Genomic DNA, 13,088 nt, shown 5'->3' on the forward strand with positions numbered 1-13,088 from the left:
AAGCTCCGAGGGACTGAGCTGCTCCATAAAGGCAGTCTTCCTCAGAGTCCTCCTGATAGAGGAGGTATAAAGTAAGCAGCGAGGACACCTTACTCTGGGAGGAGAGTGAAGGCGCAATTAGTTTTTTAAACTTTTTTAATCTGGGTCGGCAGCGATGAATCGCCAATGCAGATGGTCTGGCAAGCATCAGCAGAGGGGTCCTCGACTGGTTAGGCTTCGTAGACGAGAAGGGAACTGTGGTCGAAGTTTCCGGCGATGGCTTCTGTATAGTCAACAGTGGGATAACAAAGAAACCGTAAGCGCATGAAGTTGGCACAAATGTTACCCGGGGCGGGACAGAATGGGCATGGAGCCACACACCACCACCTATCAGCGCACATGGGAGTTGCTATGAAAAATACTTCCAGAACAGGTAAGTTGTCTGCAGAAATTTACATGATCAGGAATATGAAGTTAGAAGACTCAAAACTGTACTGCAATAGGCTGTAGCTGGATAATCAAAAGTGATTTGGTGACAAAACGGACTCCTCAGTGAACAATCCAGAAGGAGTTTTAGCATTGTGGCAAAGCCTCCATTATGCCTAGCAGTAAGGTTTTTGGCAGATTCTGATTGGTCTACCATTTAATTCAATTTCAATGAAGGGGAGGCCTCAAAGGGAGCACAACAATGAAAAGGAGTTCTCAGGAGAACCTATGAAAATCCCAAATGCCTTGCAATTCCACTCGACAAACTGCTAATTTCATCCAACTATGCTGTGTGCAACTGTTACCAGAGGGATCGACAAAAAAGGTACACTCAGCTAACATTGATCTTCCTAATGTCTGAACATGGTTATTACATGCATTAACCGAGTAGGGAGGGTGCACTAGATAAGCCAAAATATAAGGGACCCAATTTTAATATACAAGCATTTTCCTTATGGGGACATTTCCACTGAAGGATGGGCAGGGCCATGAAACATCGATGTCATTGCATGCCAACATTCTTGGTTCAGGACAGCCTGACTGATAATGAAATGAAATGTATACACAGAAAAATAACCCTTTTTCACATTATATGGTGCAAGAGAAAACAGTTACCCAAGGAGTAAATTTTCTGGCCTAACGTGCTAGGGCGGTCGATCTCAAATATGGGGAACCGGGTTAGAGTATCGGCAATGACGCTCAACATCCTGTAATTCTGTTCAATTCACTTAATCAGCCCGTGCCTAACAAAAATGAATATGACCTTGTGGAACGTAACTGGTGCTCATGTAATGCGCTCTCATACCTTTGTGTCAAGTTCGCGCTATATTAAAAAACAAAAAAAACACTTGCAGTCCAAACTACAATAATTTACACCGGCATAAAATTTCACACTTACTTGGCAATTTGACGATAGTCTTCCCGATTCTCTCTTCCGACGTCAATAGCCTTTTGACATAGTTCTCGGCACTGGTCATAGTTTCCTTGTTCAAAATAGACAGCTGAAATATTCATAAACAAAACATGGCTTTAGTCTAAAACAAATTCAGTGCACAGTCCCAGCTAACATTGGTCTTTGACAAAGAAAATGAACTTCAATGTAATACCAATTCTATTTTCGTATCTTAAGTTAAATGATACACACAGAGTATCTAGTACTGGAAACATGGAATGCCAACAGACAAACATAGAACTATGCTGTCCCAGAAAGCAAGACAATAGCAGTCTGTGACTTAATTTCAGTTTGAGGGTATACAAAAGGTAGCAGAAAGCCATATGCAACCTCTGCTTACATTCACGAGCTGTAATTGGGAGATTTATTTAATAAAGACACCCATGATGGAGAATCTAAATTACATCTAAAACAATTCTCACTACAGTAGCTTTCATAAATTTACAGACTTTGATTATTGCCAGTCAAGCTGGGAATCGTTGAGACAACGTGCAATGCTGGCTAACATTTATTTCAACAGCTGAAATAGTTAAGTACAGTAGCCCAGTCACCTCATTTTGTGCACCAAATTGCAGCCAATGAGGTTCGGAGGCTTCGAGCTCCAACAGCCAAAATATTTCAAGCTTCAGATTTCCAAAGAGGAGTATTTAGAAACAGCATAGTAGATATGGAGTGAAGGGAGAGTCACTTTAATATATGAACAGTGGAAAATCTGGAAACAATAACGTTTCAGAGATTCAAATGCCTGAATTGCAACTGGATAGCAGAGTTAAGATGACGAGAGGAATGAGGACTGACATTTACATAAGGTTTTGTAGCATCGCCTGTCTACTCGACATCTCAGATCCTCTCTAGACCTCCAAGCAGTTGCCTTTGGCGAAGGTTGTGGTCTATGTAGGTATCTTATATACCTCCAAAAGAGGCAGTACTGCGAACAGAGGAGTACCAGCTGTCAGTCCAATGGTAGCGAACACTCAAGACGATACTGCTGATTAGTCTTAAAGCTTTGTTGCAAACAGAGATATGCAAGCCACCTAAAATGTGACAATCCATGTTTTGTTAATGCTTGACATTAACCTGGCTGTACCAACGAAAACAAACAGGTCACCGGTCTTGGAAACATCATTTGTTTTGGGAAAGTAGAATCTGAGGCATGAATGAAGTTAGAAAAAAACGGTGGCAGACCATTTGCTGTTTTAACGTAAAGTGGATGGGGTCTTTGGCATGAACTGTGGATTAACGGTCAGAATTATTTTACCTATATAGAGTTTAAGGCAGGAGCCCTTTACCAAAACAGCTTTCATTTCACTAATTCTTCACAGCAAATTTATTGCTAACAGAATGGCTGCCTTCAATGAAAGATGCTGTGTGGGTGGCCTGCAAATGGAGTTCAAGAGGATCTTTAATTAAGAATACCCAATACGGTGCTGAAACGGAAACTGTTTTAATAAATCTTATCCTAAATATAGCACATCCCTTAGCAAAAGAGGAGGTTTTGTGTGAGACTTTCTTCGCTATTGGGATATTGATTCCAAAGAGGCCAATGATTAAAGAGTATTTGAAACAAGAATGAACCAGATGGGTAGATGCACCAGAATGTAAAGAGAAATGGATAATGGGTCCAGCACTGTCCCATTTAAAGCTTATGAACGCAAAGTGGAACGTGCTCCTGAAGCCATCAACATCTCTGTGAGTGTTTAGGGATATACATTTTTAAAATTCCTGTTCCGTAGGCTCTCAATGCTGAAAATGCTGGCTGTTGGTCTAGCATGTTGGTGTTTCCTGGTGAAAAACTGCTGGCACAGGTTGGACCATATTTTGAGCTTCAGCTGAAAGACTCCACAAGTGTGAACTAGTGCTGTCTGGCCAATGTTCTTTCTTGTAATCAAGTTAACAGTGCAATTTTCCTAGATCATCTTGCATATTCATCTTAGCGGGATGAGGGCAAAGGCATATCCAAAGAAAGGTCAATGGGACTAAAACGCCTCCCCTCAACTGTCTGGATGACACTGCCTGCCAACAAATAAAGCGCTTTAGTATTTACGCAGAGTTGTAAATAGGGTTGTATGTTGAAGCAAACGATTGAATGAAAAAAAAACTTTTGTAGGCCAAAAGCAGTTGTTCTTGGGGTCAAACATCCAGAGGAGCGTCTCCTTCCACTAACGTGTAGAAGAAAATATGGAGGATGGAAATCTTTGAGGGTTTGCAGTGGATAACATCTCCATTTCATTGCTGCACTTGGATTCAAATAAATGAGGTAGATAGGCAAATCTAAGCACTAAGCTGTGACTGTTGAAAGCCATGCTAACAGTCAGAACTGTCGTATGAAAACAGCACTCCCAGCTTGACAAATGTAAACTCGAGCATGTGCATCTAAGAAAGAGCCAATCCTTGAAAAGGAATATGCTACTTGCCAGTATGCATTTGTTCTTGGCATAGAGGGCTGCAGAGTGGTACATTATGAATAGATCGCCATCTGGTGTTGGGCTCGGATGATTGCACTTGTTTTTCTCTTGGAGAAGTCTTTTGTCGTCACGAGACTGGTGACTCCTCCTTTGGGTGCTAGTGCGCATGGGCATCGGCTCCATCCTTAGATTGTTTTGCCATAGTAGTGTTAGATGGAGTAGTATGATAGAATACAGATAGAAATGCCCATGTAAGTGTATCTAAATAAGATAGTGTTGGAACAGACACAGGTTTCCGGGGAGGCTGGGCGGGCATGTACCACTCTGCAGCCCTCTATGCCAAGAACAGATGCATACTGGTAAGTAGCATATTCCGTTCGAGGCATATGGGCTGCAGATGGTACATTATGAATAGACTATACAGCAGTTATCTCCCTAGCGGTGGCCACCAGTGTCTGTTGCAACAGTTTGAAATAAAGTCTTTAGTACAGCTTGTCCCACTCTAGCCTGTTGTGTTGTCTGCACATCTACACAGTAGTGTTTTGTGAAGGTATGCGGTGAAACCCAGGTAGCCGCTTTGCATATGTCATGCAACAACATTCAATGACAATGATACTAGTAGCACCCACGTGGGCAAGACAGCCGTGGTTCACCACGCTACTGCAACTCTCACAGGTGCCACATCAAAAGCTGAGATTATTACCCATGCACCTTACACAGAACCATGGAGAAATAATGCACCCAGATCCCAAACAATTGAATCTAGCGATCTGGCTCCTGAGGTCATAGAATTTGGATACTTGGATTTACCTCCGGACTGTATGGAAATCATTAGGCAAGACGTCCTACCACCAGAGCATGCTATGCAGCAAAGTGGAAAAGGTTTGCTGTAAACTGTAACAGTAACAACATCAACCCTCTGGACGCATCCACTAAACAGATTATTTGCCATTTACTACACTTGCAGCAATGTAACCTTGCCTACACCTCTATTAGAGTACATCTTGCAGCTATAGCGGCGTACCTACAAAACAGACAACATCTTTCCCTGTTTAAAGTACCAGCAATAAAAGCTTTCATGGAAGGCCTCAAAAGAGTCATTCCACCAAGACTACCGCCTGGCCCAGTCTGGAATCTCAACATAGTACTTACCAGACTAATGGGACCACCTTTCGAACCTATGCATAGGTGTGAAATACAATTCCTCACATGGAAGGTGGCCTTTCTTATAGCTATTACCTCACTCAGAAGAGTAAGTGAGTTGCAAGCATTTACAATAAAAGAACCATTTATGCAGCTACATCAAAATAAAGTGGTTCTTAGAACAAACCCAAAATTCTTGCCTAAAGTAATTTCAGCATTCCACATCAATCAGCCAGTGGAACTACCAGTCTTCTTTCCAAAACCACAGACGATAGCAGAAAGAGCCCTACATACATTAGATGTCAGAAGGGCAATATTGTACTAGATAGAAAGAACACAAACTTTCAGAAAGACAAAACAACTATTTGTAGCGTTTTCTCCTACACATAAGGGCAATCCTATCTCTAAAGCAGGCATTGCCAGGTGGATTGTAAAAATGTATACAAATATGTTACTTAAAAGCAAAGAGGACATTAACTGTTCCTCCTAGAGCTCACTCTACACGTAAACTAGGAGCATCTATGGCATTCTTAGGAAACATTCCCCTAGATGACATATGCAAAGCTCTGGTGGTAGGACGTCTTGCCTAATGATTTCCATACAGTCCGGAGGTAAATCCAAGTATCCAAATTCTATGACCTCAGGAGCCAGATCGCTAGATTCAATTGTTTGGGATCTGGGTGCATTATTTCTCCATTGTGAGAAGTTGGCCTGGTATATAATGCTCACTAGTTCTAGTGATCACTTTGTACCATGCCAAGCAACCCTTATGATGATGGTTGTAATTCAACCTTGTAGACCAGTTATCCTAGTGGTAACGTGGACAAAGCAGTCTTAGGCTAAACTCTGAAAGGCATGTGAAGCCAGCTGTTATACCATACACAACCCCCTTGAATACCAAATGAAAGGGACACCACACAGATATATATGGAAAATATATATTGATTTATTAACTATTAAAATCCCCTGGACTCTTTATGAGCACAGAAGCACAAACGTTAAATCACAAGACAGTTTAAAATACACAAAAGTTGCACAATATGGATGAGCCCTAGGGGCCACCTAAACCATATACTAAGAAAGTGGTATAAGAGATACCAATAGGAAAGTGAAGAGGCCTAGGGCCTTGGGAATCGCTGGAGCTATTCGAGACTGGAAATAACTAAGTCGGGAAAGGCCCACGGGACTCGGGTGCAGTGTTCAAAGTGCACGCACTTTTCAATACAAAGTCTATGGTGCGTAAAAAGTACACAAAGTTAGTTTAAGGGCACTTCCGCTGAATCTAGAGGAACAAAACTTAAGACACAGACCCTAGAGGTGTGTACCAGTGTAGGGACACCGGCGTTGCAATGTTACCTCACCCACAGGAAGTGGGTGCACAGGGTCGAAGTGGCGTCGGGTTCTGACACGCAGGTTCTTGGCGCTTGAAGCTGAAGATGCTGCAGGCGATGTGAAGGAGAAGTGTCCGGTGGATCCAAGGGTGGATCTGAAGTGGTGAAGACCTGAAAGCAGAGGGGACAATGTTCAAAGTCACTGACCAGTGACCACCGTGGAACCAGATTGGAACCAGGCAAAGTCGGGTGCAAACAGGTGATCAGGGGTTGCTTCTCTCTGCAGCCACGTGGACATGAAGAGGTCAAGGACGTCCAGGAGTCGATCACGAGCTGTCCCTCGAAGACTCTAGCTGATGGCGGTGTCGGCAACTCGATTGAAGCAAACAAGCCTTGGCTAATGCAAGCCACGGGGAAAGTAAAAAAGGCTTATTACTCGGACCAGCAAGGTCAGAGCGGGTACTCCTTTCTACAGGAGCGAGGGCAGGTCTGGAGCAACCAGACCCACAGTGTAACTTGTAGGTTTCGTCGCCAAGATGGCCGCTGACCACGTGACAAGCGGCCGGGATGGCGAGTCGAGTGGCAAAAAGCAAAAGGGCCCCACGCAGATCGTGGAGATGCTGGAGGGCTGATGTTTGGTGCAAATGCTGCTCGGTTGTGAGGCTTCTCAAACCTCAAAGCACAGAGTCGAGGGTGCCTCGGGTGCTGCGCAGTCATCGTCTCGGGGGTCTTTCAAGATGGCCGCTCCCACGTCTCTCGGTGCCTCCACGGGTCCCTTCTTTGCAGGGACTGTGGATCGGGCTGTGAGAAGTCTGGGAAGCTGTGTCTTGTCAGGCTCTGCACTCGGGCTCCGGCGGGAGGCGGCGGCAAAGCAGACGTCGAGGTGCTGGGTGATGCCTGTGTTCACAGGGTGGCCCCTCCTAGGCCACAAGGGAGATTCTCTTCAGTCTTCTGTGCAGCAGAATGTCGAAGTCCAGTCTTCTTCTTGTTTAAAGTTGATTTCAGGATGATCTGCTGTGCAATGGCACTGCTCCCTCTCTTATTCCCATCTGAGGGGTGGATCTCCTGCTAGGTCCCTCCCCTATGGGTGGGACCAGGAAGGGGGTGGTTACACCCCCTCTCCTTTGTCCAGCTCCTCGCCAGGACTGGGGCTGGAAAGCCCCAGAACCGGTTTGGGCTGGCTTATGCACAGGGACACCTTGTGTGCCCCAGGCATGTCTCAATCTATTCAGCCCTGTCCTACCCAATACACAAAACCCTGTCTGGGGTGGTGCTCGCACCTCCCCAGGCAGGAAACCCTTTGTCCAGGCCCTCCTCGCTGGAAGGACTCCCAGCAGCAGGAGGTCAGACATGTGTCTGTGGTGGCAGCATCCATTTTGTGATGCTGAGGCTCTCTTTAAGTTTAACCGGGGTTAAGGCTACACACATGTCATGTCCCTCTAGAAGGGTGGAATGCTATCCCCGTCGCCAGAACTGGCGAGGGGATAGTATTCCAATTCGTATGACACCTTACTCGACATGTTTTGATAAAGCCAAACCAAAGATAGCATTTAACCGCGAGGATTATAATGCACTTAAGAGTATATGGTATGGCAATATCCCGGAACAGCTTAGGGAGTGGTTCCAGACAGCTGCAGACAGGCTCAGCTCATGCTAGAGCACCATCTCACATATTTCCAAGCACTCTGCCTCCAGGATTGATGAGGCCTTCCATAGGAGTGGCTGATAGGAACATATGTGTCCAGTTTAGGGTTAGGCACAGGCATACTGTACCTAAGTAAGAGGTGATTACACCAACTTACCCCAGCTGAGTGATCAGCCAGTTGTGTCAAATATGGAGGCCAGGCCAGGGGTGGCACAATACATGCTGCAGCCCCTGGTAGGCCTTGGCTACACCTATGCCCTGGGTACCTATGGTACACTGTTACAGGGGCCTATAAGGTGAACCAATTCCAATTGTGTTATGCACCTAAGGTACATGGAGTCCATTTTAAGGAGAGAGCAATCAGCCTGGGGCCCTGAATAGCAGGATCCCAGCCCAACTAAGTCAAAAACCAGCTAAACACCAGGCAAAAAGTTTGGGGGTAACCATAGTCAGATATCCACCTTCCTACATCCATGGTTCTGTGTAAGGTGCATGGGTAATAATCTCAGCTTTTGATGTGGCACCTGTGAGAGTTGCAGTAGCGTGGTGAACCACGGCTGTCTTGCCCACGTGGGTGCTACTAGTATCATTGTCATTGAATGTTGTTGCATGACATATGCAAAGCGGCTACCTGGGTTTCACCGCATACCTTCACAAAACACTACTGTGTAGATGTGCAGACAACACAACAGGCTAGAGTGGGACAAGCTGTACTAAAGACTTTTTTTCAAACTGTTGCAACAGACACTGGTGGCCACCGCTAGGGAGATAACTGCTGTATAGTCTATTCATAATGTACTATCTGCAGCCCATATGCCTCGAACGGAATATGCTACTTACCAGTATGCATCTGTTCTTGGCATAGAGGGCTGCAGATTGGTACATGCCCTCCCAGCCTCCCCGGAAACCTGTGTCTGTTCCAACACTATCTTATTTAGATACACTTACATGGGCATTTCTATCTGTATTCTATCATACTACTCCATCTAACACTACTATGGCAAAACAATCTAAGGATGGAGCCGATGCCCATGCGCACTAGCACCCAAAGGAGGAGTCACCAGTCTCGTGACGACAAAAGACTTCTCCAAGAGAAAAACAAGTGCAATCATCTGAGCCCAACACCAGATGGCGATCTAAAGAAAAGCAAGAAACATGAACCTATTCCGTATGACCACTTGGTTTATTTTCCAGTATAGATCTACAGACACATTTTTAAACAAGAGGGAAGGCTTGGCTCCTTACATTTACAAGGACTTAACATCCTCCACCAACCACAGCATGCCAGATTCTCATCAACTCTAAAACCCCTCATCCCCCACCATCTGAGAAAGAGAGACAGAGGCTGATATGGCACCAGATTATGAGGTAGGGATGCTAAGACAAACCTCAAGGGTACTTAACCCTAATAGAAGAGGCAGAGAAACCCAACATTTAGTCATCATTATGTATCAGGTGCGTGCCAGTAATCCTGATGAACCCAAGCAGGGCATGCTTCTGGGTTGCTTTCTTTGCACAAGTGGAAATTCTTACTGTCCAGATTCATCTCCAAGATGAGCCTAGTACACCCACTAGCCAGCGCTCCAAGCATTATATTCACTGAACTGTCAGGATACCGTGCGTGATCAACTCTTTGTAGGATTTGCAGCAACAAAAAAGGACAAAACGGTAACCAAGTGCATTTTTCTGCAAAGGGTTATCTATACATAAAGATCTGTTCAAGAATGACCCTTCAGCTGGCATCTATGCCCACTCGTTGTGGGTAGTGTTGCTGCTTCCATTGTCCACCAGAAGCGTCCAGATACCTGGTGTCTGACACGCGACCACTGGGTCCTCTTTGCATACATCTGCAAAACATTCTCACAATCCAGGCTGGCACTCATACATACTTTGACAGGGCTGTGTTACTTGCTACCTTGGCTGATTGCCAGAACTCACCCACCTCCAAGGGAGATATTGCTTTGGAGATATTGCTTTGGGACTTATTTATTAGGTGAGGAGTCTGTGGGAAGAAGTATCCATAAGACAAAAGTTATTCAGCTTCAGCAAAATTATTTCTGGGAGGAGGGGGTATGGGAGGGAACCAATTTTTTTAAGCAGATTCCTCACCACGCTCTTTCCTTATGTGTTGGTGCAGTCACTAATAAGATACCAGGGTATATAAACAAAGCGTAGGTTATGTTTGCCAGTTTTGAAGCTCTCAGTCTACTTCTCCAAACACCTCTAGTAGGCACATAGAACGTACTAGGACTAGAATACTTGGTGCCTGAAGATACACTGTTTGGGCTAGAGAAGCATGATGCAACTTGAGAAGATAAATCTGTGAATCTGTGTACAAAACATCAAACCACAGTCTGCTTAAATGCATACAGGTAGCTCCTTTCGAGGTTGAGGTGAATGAAAGAAAAAAAAAAAACAAAAAAAAAACTTACCAGCCTGATTTGTAATGTACGTCATGTTGGTGGGATCCAGATCCTTTGCTTGGTCATAGTGTTTTAGAGCAGTTTCAAAGTCTTTCTTTTTATAGGCATCATTACCTAGTTCTTTTTCTTTCAAAGCCTGAGAAACACAAGTTTAAATATGAGCAAGTTAGAAACTCAAGCCTCAGTCTTGAATAAGCAGAGTTGAAAAAAGTTTGCAGAAACTCCAGATGCCCAAAAGGAGGTTAATTACAAGAAGTGGCACAGCAGCCACCTAACACACACAATTTAGTGACCTCAAACTAATATTTCACAAATCTGCAATACCTGTGAATCATTTTCTTCATTTCCCAGCAGTTACAAATTTGGTGAATTATGGATTTCATCCAATATTAGGCCATGAACATTAGCTGTATAAAGGAACTGGGTTCTTATCAGCTACCTATTTTTAAACAAGACAATGCATTTAAAGAAATAAATCATAGTTGCCTTTCAACAACCCAGCATCCATCCAACACCTCTTGCTAAGAACATGTGATCTTTTTCACATTGACAGATGACTCGATCTCGAACACAGCCACAAGCCAATGGCATGAAATTCTGAACTATCGGCACTACAGTAAAAGACAACACTGGATGGAAAAAGGGAGGCTTAACCAGGTTCACTGGTTTCCAGCATCCTTTTTGGAGGTGGCCGCCATCCTGAAACATTTTACTGTAGGGCCTTAAGGTGAGTGAGAGGGCCCGGGTAACCCAATGGAGTTGGCGAGTTTCTAAAAACCTTTATTCGCCAATGCAAAACTAGGGCCTGGCAGGGAACAACCTTCTGGGACTTGATTGATGAATGGGATGGAATGAGCACGGTGGGTGTGCATTCTAAGCACACCCACCTTCATCCACTTTGAGAAATCTTAAAACAACTTCACAAGTGTTCCCTTACTTGCAGTGGAAACCCAGAGGCAGCTAAAGGAGATGACCTGGAGGCTTCAGTGGATGGTGTGGGAACAGGAACTTTAAATTCACTAGACCAGAACTGCTTTCCCAACTTCAAACTATCAAGCGATTCTTCAATTGGGGTCAGAGCGGCGACAATGTCGAACTCAAAAGTAGTGACAATCGAGGCCCCAAGAGCTTTACGGTGGCAGAGGCAAAAGGCACCATTTCTGCATACCATCTATTTTGGCAGGACCCACCAGCAGTGATGTAACCGGTGGAAGTGTAACACAACGACTTCCACCTGTCAATGAAGTCACTAGAGATTGGGTTAAAGTGATATGTGATTAACAAGTTAAATGCCTACGCTAATGCTTTATTAGGTGGACACTAACCGCAGTCTCCCCACTTTTAGAATAATCACAGGCACCAAAATGAATGTGTTTTTTTTTACTGCAATTTGTTGTTCATGCCGTTATGTGGGTATCAGGCTCAAAAAACGACCACATACCTCCCATAAGTGACAATGCACAGCCAGATATAAGTGCCACCCCTGCATGCAAACTGTTTACCAAACCCACAGATGCTAATCACAACAGCCATATTGGAGGAGACACTAAACTGAATGAACTTGGAACATTCTATCAGTTACGGGAGTTCACTACACCGAATGTGGAAAAGGGACTGATGTGGAATCTGTGGCTACAGTATAAACCAGTCAGAGCCTTATTGAAGGAAAGTAATTTGTTCTCGTGATGGCCAAGTCTAACCATAGATTCTTTTCAATGGTTTCTTCCTTATCCTCTTTTTTCTGCCATGTCTTGCAGCATGCCTTTAAGCCTTATTCCTCCCAAACATTTAAAATTATTTTGGAATCACTTTAACAAATACCAGCTTCCATAGAAAGGAAGGCTTGTAGACAGACCATACCCATCTTGTGAGTCTGAGACTACCGTCTTCCTTCCACAGAAATGACGATTGAGAGGAAAAAAAAGGAAGGAATCTCTGACAGACAGGAAAATCTTGCCCGAGGCAGGAAAAAATGAGCTTTATCAAAAAGTAGATTATTCCGGAAATTGAGTAACAAGACTTAAAAAACAAAAAAAAACAACAACAAAAAACAGATAGCAGACAGAAAATTCATATATTTTTACAGGTGTGAAGCCTCTCAAGTGTTCTGAGATCCTTCACTCATGGGCAGAAAAAAACTGGTCCTAGGAGGCTATTGCCAATATAATGCATCATTGGCAGGAAAGTAGAACAGGTCTGAAGAAAACAGAACTTGTTTTCACAGCTCTCAATGTAAGCCTACCAGGCTGAACTTTTTTCCTTCATGATAGACCGATTTTAAGCCAATTTTACAACTCAAATGCTGCTATGCAGCTTCAAGTTTGTCACTTTGGTGTCTCAGTCCACATTTCAGGTAAAAGCTTGCCATCGATAGGCTGTAAATGGAGTCCAATTATATAAACTTAAGTACCCTGTATTTTGCAAATTCTATGTAAAAAAAAATAAACAAGTGAACTGGGATCAACACAAGTAATTATAAATTATTCAAATTTTCAGGACCAATAAACAAGTTACTTACCTTCGGTAACGATATATCTTTAACCCTTTCGCTGCGGCGGCTATTCCGCCGCAGCGCTAACAGGGCGGGGCGGCCGCATGCTGGTGACAGAACCGCTCTGTCACCAGCCGCGGTTGAGCTGTGCTCGTGACGGAGCGGTTCAGTCATGGCCCACCCCGCTTAATAGAACGCGCAGGCGCGAAATCAGCGCAGCGCAGGCGCGGCGG

The 13,088-nt window shown here is 44.2% G+C and overlaps 1 protein-coding gene across 1 annotated transcript in view; it reads right to left on the minus strand.

Moving 5' to 3' along the window:
- The window catches only part of STIP1 (stress induced phosphoprotein 1), a 213,087-nt gene that overhangs the window by 127,399 nt on the left and 72,600 nt on the right, over nucleotides 1–13,088 (minus strand). The window contains exons 6-7 of the mRNA XM_086932803.1: nucleotides 10,374–10,500; nucleotides 1,364–1,466 (exon numbers count right to left, since the gene is read on the minus strand). Coding sequence (XP_086788929.1) covers nucleotides 1,364–1,466; nucleotides 10,374–10,500 — 230 coding nt within the window. The remainder of the gene's footprint in view (nucleotides 1–1,363; nucleotides 1,467–10,373; nucleotides 10,501–13,088) is intronic.

Source organism: Lissotriton vulgaris, chromosome 7 (assembly GCF_964263255.1).
Source record: "Lissotriton vulgaris chromosome 7, aLisVul1.2, whole genome shotgun sequence".
NCBI classification, from domain to species: domain Eukaryota; kingdom Metazoa; phylum Chordata; class Amphibia; order Caudata; family Salamandridae; genus Lissotriton; species Lissotriton vulgaris.